This window comes from Phalacrocorax carbo, chromosome 26 (genome assembly GCF_963921805.1).
Source record: "Phalacrocorax carbo chromosome 26, bPhaCar2.1, whole genome shotgun sequence".
NCBI lineage: Eukaryota > Metazoa > Chordata > Aves > Suliformes > Phalacrocoracidae > Phalacrocorax > Phalacrocorax carbo.
Window position 1 is genome coordinate 4,047,158 of NC_087538.1, and position 7,500 is coordinate 4,054,657.

Genomic DNA, 7,500 nt, shown 5'->3' on the forward strand with positions numbered 1-7,500 from the left:
ACGTGCAGGGCCTGTCCGTGTCCTCTTTGGGTGCTGGGTTTGAGTGTGTCAGGAGCTGGGACGGGGCCCGTGGGCCGCATAGGAAATGAGAATCAGAGAATCATTATGTTGGAAACATCTCTCAGATGATCAAGTCCAACCTCCAACCCAACACTCCCAGACCTCCTTAACCATGCCTGAAGTGCCACGTCTACATGGTTTTTGAACACCCCCAGGGATGGTGACTTCCCCAAATCTCTGGGCAGCCTGTGCCAGGGCCTGACAGATCTTGCAGTGAAAAAATCGTTCCTCATATCCAATCAAAACCTCCCCTGATGCAGCTTGAGGACATTTTCTCTCGTCCCGTCACTACTGATGTGAGAAACGGGACCAACCCCCACATACATACAGCCCCTCTTAGGCAGCTGCAGAGAGCGAGAAGGGCTCCCCTCAGCCCCCCTTCTCCAGGCTAAACCCCCCCAGCCCCCTCAGCCGCCCCCCAGCACACTTGTGCTCCAGACCCTGCCCCAGCCCCGCTGCCCTTCTCTGGACACGCTCCAGCCCCTCCAGGCCCTTCTTGTCCCGAGGGGCCCAAACCTGAGCCCAGCATTCGAGGTGGGGCCTCCCCAGGGCCGAGCACAGGGGCCCCATCCCTGCCCGGCTCCTGCTGGCCACACCAGGGCTGACACAAGCCCGGGGGCTGGTGGCCTCCTTGGCCACCCGGGCACTGCTGGCTCATGCCCAGCCGGCTGTCAGCCAGCACCCCCAGGGCCTTCTCTGCCGGGCACTTCCCAGCCCCTCTGCCCCAGGCCTGGGGCGCTGCCTGGGGTTGGGGTGACCCAAGGGCAGGACCCGGCCCTTGGCCTTGTTAATCCTCATACAGCTGGCCTCGGCCCATGGATCCAGCCTTTCCAGGTCCCTCTGTAGGGCCTTCCTGCCCTCCAGCAGATCAACACCCCCCACCCAACCTGGTGTCATCTGCAACAACAGAACATCTCTTGGGGGCTGGGTTAAGGTGGAAGAAGAGATGGAGCATGGATGTTTAGGAGGATGAATGTATGCAGGATGGATGAACGGATGGATGGATGGATGAACAATTAGATGAGTGCATGTCTGTTTTCTGACCTGGATAAATGACTTTATGGGCATGGAATTGGACGGACGGGTGTGAGGCTGGATGGTTGGTTGGATGGGTGCTGGGAAGGTTAGTTCGTTGCGGACTGATGGAGGCCTAAGTGTATGGTTGGTAGGTGAGGGTTCATGGGTGTGATGGATTCAAGGAGTGACTGAAGGTAAAAGTAGTAGATGGATGGTTGAGTAGATGGTGCGTGGTAAGAAGCTTGGTTGGGTGGATGGATGGATGGATATATTGTTATTACAAGGAATGTGTCGTCTTTGTAGCAGCAGCCGAGCCGGAGGAGGAACCACCATCCCAGCCAATCCTGGGCGAGCTCACGGCCTCCCACGTCACCCCCGACTCCGTGCAGCTCGACTGGAGCGTCCCCGAGGGCACCTTTGACTCCTTCACGGTGCAGTACAGGGATGCCCAAGGCCAGCCCCAGGTGCTGCCCGTGGACGGTGGTTCACGCTCGGTGACCGTGCCTGGGCTGTCACCGTCCCGCCGCTACAAGTTCAACCTGTACGGGGTGTGGGGTCGGAAACGCCTGGGCCCCGTCTCCACCGACGCCGTCACAGGTGAGGGCACGTGCAGGGCCTCTCCATGTCCCCACTGGGCGCTGGGTTTGGAGTGTGTCAGGAGCTGGGACAGGGCTCGTGGTGGTGCCTTGGGACTGTTGGGAAATGGGAACACTCAGGGGATGGATGGCGGGATGTTACCGTGCAGCGCTGGAGGGATGGAAGGACAGGCTGATGGATGGATGTTTGTTGGTTGGCTGAATGGATGAATGCAGGGAAGGTTCTGTGCTTGGGTGGGTGGAAGTTTGATAAGCAGTATGATTTTTGGGTTGAAGACTTGAATGGCTGGAGAGATGCTTTTGTACCTAAGTGTCTTGGATAAATGGCTGAATGCATGGATGGATGGATGGATGGATGGATGGATGGATGGATGGATGGATGGATGGATGATGGGTGGGTGGATGGATGGGTGGATGGATAAACAGTTTTATGAGTTCGTGTCTGTTTTCTGACCAAGATGAGTGAGTTTATGACTCTGTTTGCATGGAATTGGATGGATGGGTCTGAGGGTGGATGGGTGGTTACAGGTTGATGGCGGCCTAACAGTATGGTTGGTGATTGACGGTTCATGGGTGGAATGGATTTAAGAAGTGACTGAAGAGCAAAGAAATAGACAGATGATTGGATGGATGGATGGATGGATGGATGGATGGATGGATGGATGGATGGATGGATGGATGGATGGATGGATGGATGGATGGATGGATGGATGGATGGATGGATGGATGCATGCATGGATGCATGCGTGGATGGATGGGTGGGTGGATGGATGGGTGGATGGATGGATGGATTGGAGGATGGATGGATGGATGGATGGATGGATGGATGGATGGATGGATGGATGGATGGATGGATGGATGGATGGATGGATGGATGGATGGATGGATGGATGGATGGATGGATGGATGCATGGATGGATGGATGGATGGATGGATGGAAGGATGGATGGATGGATGGATGGATGGATTGGAGGATGGATGGATGGATGGATGGATGGATGGATGGATGGATGGATGGATGCATGGATGGATGGATGGATGGATGCATGGATGGATAGATGGATGGATGGATGACTGAATTTTATTGCCTGGATTCTCTCCTCTGTTGCAGCTGCAGCTGAGCCAGAGGAGGAACCACCATCCCAGCCAATCCTGGGCGAGCTCACGGCCTCCCATGTCACCCCCGACTCCGTGCAGCTCGACTGGAGCGTCCCCGAGGGCACCTTTGACTCCTTCACGGTGCAGTACAAGGATGCCCAAGGCCAGCCCCAGGTGCTGCCCGTGGACGGTGGTTCACGCTCGGTGACCGTGCCTGGGCTGTCACCGTCCCGCCGCTACAGGTTCAACCTGTACGGGGTGTGGGGTCGGAAACGCCTGGGCCCCGTCTCCACCGACGCCGTCACAGGTGAGGGCACGTGCAGGGCCTCTCCGTGTCCCCACTGGGCGCTGGGTTTGGAGTGGGGCTGGAGCTGGGACAGGGCCCCTGGGCCGCATAGGAAATGAGAATCAGAGAATCATTATGTTGGAAACATCTCTCAGATGATCAAGTCCAACCTCCAACCCAACACTCCCAGACCTCCTTAACCATGCCTGAAGTGCCACGTCTACATGGTTTTTGAACACCCCCAGGGATGGTGACTTCCCCAAATCTCTGGGCAGCCTGTGCCAGGGCCTGACAGATCTTGCAGTGAAAAAATTGTTCCTCATATCCAATCAAAACCTCCCCTGATGCAGCTTGAGGACATTTTCTCTCGTCCCGTCACTACTGATGTGAGAAACGGGACCAACCCCCACATACATACAGCCCCTCTCAGGCAGCTGCAGAGAGCGAGAAGGGCTCCCCTCAGCCTCCCCTTCTCCAGGCTAAACCCCCCCAGCCCCCTCAGCCGCCCCCCAGCACACTTGTGCTCCAGACCCTGCCCCAGCCCCGCTGCCCTTCTCTGGACACGCTCCAGCCCCTCCAGGGCCTTCTTGTCCCGAGGGGCCCAAACCTGAGCCCAGCACTCGAGGTGGGGCCTCCCCAGGGCCGAGCACAGGGGCCCCATCCCTGCCCGGCTCCTGCTGGCCACACCAGGGCTGACACAAGCCGGGGGGCTGGTGGCCTCCTTGGCCACCCGGGCACTGCTGGCTCATGCCCAGCCGGCTGTCAGCCAGCACCCCCAGGGCCTTCTCCGCCGGGCACTTCCCAGCCCCTCTGCCCCAGGCCTGGGGCGCTGCCTGGGGTTGGTGTGACCCAAGGGCAGGGCCCGGCACTGGGCCTTGTTAATCCTCACACAACTGGCCTCGCCCCATGGATCCAGCCTTTCCACGTCCCCCTGCAGAGCCTTCCTGCCCCTCAGCAGGTTGACACTCCCACCCAACCTGGTGTCATCTGCCACTACAGGACATCTTATGGGGGCTGGGATGAGGTGGAAGAAGAGATGGAGCATGGATGTTTAGGAGGATGAATGTATGCAGGATGGATGGACAGATGGATGGATGGATGGATGGACGGGTGGGTGTATGGATGGATGGGTGGGTGGATGGATGGATGGGTGGGTGGGTGGATGGATGGATGGATGGATGGATGGATGGATGGATGGATGGATGGATGGATGGATGGATGGATGGACGGATGGATGGATGGATGGATGGATGGATGGATGGATGGATGGATGGATGGATGGATGGATGGATGGATGGATGGATGGATGGATGGATGGATGGATGGATGGATGGATGGATTTTTATTGCCCTGATTTTGTCTCACTCTGTTGCAGCTGCAGCCGAGCCAGAGGAGGAACCACCATCCCAGCCAATCCTGGGCGAGCTCACAGCCTCCCACGTCACCCCCGACTCCGTGCAGCTCGACTGGAGCGTCCCCGAGGGCACCTTTGACTCCTTCACGGTGCAGTACAAGGATGCCCAAGGCCAGCCCCAGGTGCTGCCCGTGGACGGTGGTTCACGCTCGGTGACCGTGCCTGGGCTGTCACCGTCCCGCCGCTACAAGTTCAACCTGTACGGGGTGTGGGGTCGGAAACGCCTGGGCCCCGTCTCCACCGACGCCGTCACAGGTGAGGGCACGTGCAGGGCCTGTCTGTGTCCTCTTTGGGTGCTGGGTTTGAGTGTGTCAGGAGCTGGGACAGGGCCCGTGGTGGTGCCTTGGGACTGCTGGGAAATGGGAACACTCAGGGGATGGATGGCGGGATGTTACCGTGCAGCGCTGGAGGGATGGAAGGACAGGCTGATGGATGGATGTTTGTTGGTTGGCTGAATGGATGAATGCAGGGAAGGTTCTGTGCTTGGGTGGGTGGAAGTTTGATAAGCAGTATGATTTTTGGGTTGAAGACTTGAATGGCTGGAGAGATGCTTTTGTACCTAAGTGTCTTAGATAAATGGCTGAATGCATGGATGGATGGATGGATGGATGGATGGATGGATGGATGGAAATATGGATGACTGAATTTTATTGCCTGGATTCTCTCCTCTGTTGCAGCTGCAGCCGAGCCAGAGGAGGAACCACCATCCCAGCCAATCCTGGGCGAGCTCACGGCCTCCCACGTCACCCCCGACTCCGTGCAGCTCGACTGGAGCGTCCCCGAGGGCACCTTTGACTCCTTCACGGTGCAGTACAAGGATGCCCAAGGCCAGCCCCAGGTGCTGCCCGTGGACGGTGGTTCACGCTCGGTGACCGTGCCTGGGCTGTCACCGTCCCGCCGCTACAAGTTCAACCTGTACGGGGTGTGGGGTCGGAAACGCCTGGGCCCCGTCTCCACCGACGCCGTCACAGGTGAGGGCACGTGCAGGGCCTGTCCGTGTCCTCTTTGGGTGCTGGGTTTGGAGTGGGGCTGGAGCTGGGACAGGGCCCGTGGGCCGCATAGGACATGAGAATCAGAGAATCATTATGTTGGAAACATCTCTCAGATGATCAAGTCCAACCTCCAACCCAACACTCCCAGACCTCCTTAACCATGCCTGAAGTGCCACGTCTACATGGTTTTTGAACACCCCCAGGGATGGTGACTTCCCCAAATCTCTGGGCAGCCTGTGCCAGGGCCTGACAGATCTTGCAGTGAAAAAATTGTTCCTCATATCCAATCAAAACCTCCCCTCATGCAGCCTGACGACATTTTCTCTCATCCCGTCACTACTGATGTGAGAAAGGGGACCAACCCCCACATACATACAGCCCCTCTCAGGCAGCTGCAGAGAGCGAGAAGGGCTCCCCTCAGCCCCCTCTTCTCCAGGCTAAACCCCCCCAGCCCCCCAGCCGCCCCCCAGCACACTTGTGCTCCAGACCCTGCCCCAGCCCCGCTGCCCTTCTCTGGACACGCTCCAGCCCCTCAAGGCCCTTCTTGTCCCGAGGGGCCCAAACCTGAGCCCAGCATTCGAGGTGGGGCCTCCCCAGGGCCGAGCACAGGGGCCCCATCCCTGCCCGGCTCCTGCTGGCCACACCAGGGCTGACACAAGCCCGGGGGCTGGTGGCCTCCTTGGCCACCCGGGCACTGCTGGCTCATGCCCAGCCGGCTCTCAGCCAGCACCCCCAGGGCCTTCTCTGCCGGGCACTTCCCAGCCCCTCTGCCCCAGGCCTGGGGCGCTGCCTGGGGTCGGTGTGACCCAAGGGCAGGACCCGGCACTGGGCCTTGTTAATCCTCACACAACTGGCCTCGCCCCATGGATCCAGCCTTTCCACGTCCCCCTGCAGAGCCTTCCTGGCCTCCAGCAGATCGACACTCCCACCCAACCTGGTGTTGTCTGCAACTACAGGACATCTTATGGGGGCTGGGATGAGGTGGAAGAAGAGATGGAGCATGGATGTTTAGGAGGATGAATGTATGCAGGATGGATGATTGGATGGATGGATGGATGGATGGATGGATGGATGGATGGATGGATGGATGGATGGATGGATGGATGGATGGATGGATGGATGGATGAGTGGGTGGGTCGATGGATGGATGGATGGATGGATGGATGGATGGATGGATGGATGGATGGATGGATGGATGGATGGATGGATGGATGGATGGATGGATGGATGGATGGGAGTGGGTGGACGGATGGATGGATGAGTGGGTGGGTGGATGGGTGGATGGATAAACAGTTTTATGAGTTCGTGTCTGTTTTCTGACCAAGATGAGTGAGTGGATGATTTCGTGTGCATGGAATTGGATTGATGGATCTGAGGGTGGATGGGTGGTTACAGGTTGATGGAGGCCTAACAGTATGGTTGGTGATTGAAGGTTCATGGGTGGAATGGATTTAAGAAGTGACTGAAGAGCAAAGAAATAGACAGCTGATTGGATGGATGGATGGATGGATGGATGCATGGATGGATGGATGGATGGATGGATGGATGGATGGATGGATGGATGGATGCATGGATGGATGGATGGATGGATGGATGCATGGATGGATGGATGGATGGATGGATGGATGGATGGATGGATGGATGGATGGATGGATGGATGGATGGATGGATAGATGGACGGATGGATAGATGGATTTTTATTGCCCTGATTTTGTCTCACTCTGTTGCAGCTGCAGCCGAGCCAGAGGTGGAACCACCATCCCAGCCAATCCTGGGCGAGCTCACGGCCTCCCACGTCACCCCCGACTCCGTGCAGCTCGACTGGAGCGTCCCCGAGGGCACCTTTGACTCCTTCACGGTGCAGTACAGGGATGCCCAAGGCCAGCCCCAGGTGCTGCCCGTGGACGGTGGTTCACGCTCGGTGACCGTGCCTGGGCTGTCACCGTCCCGCCGCTACAAGTTCAACCTGTACGGGGTGTGGGGTCGGAAACGCCTGGGCCCCGTCTCCACCGACGCCGTCACAGGTGAGGGCACGTG

The 7,500-nt window shown here is 58.1% G+C and overlaps 1 protein-coding gene across 1 annotated transcript in view; it reads left to right on the forward strand.

Annotated features, from left to right (window-relative positions):
• The window catches only part of LOC135317435 (tenascin-X-like), a 62,111-nt gene that overhangs the window by 40,061 nt on the left and 14,550 nt on the right, over window positions 1-7,500 (forward strand). The window contains 5 exon segments of the mRNA XM_064473714.1: window positions 1,387-1,674; window positions 2,785-3,078; window positions 4,433-4,726; window positions 5,155-5,442; window positions 7,200-7,487. Of these exon segments, the coding sequence (XP_064329784.1) occupies window positions 1,387-1,674; window positions 2,785-3,078; window positions 4,433-4,726; window positions 5,155-5,442; window positions 7,200-7,487 (1,452 nt within the window).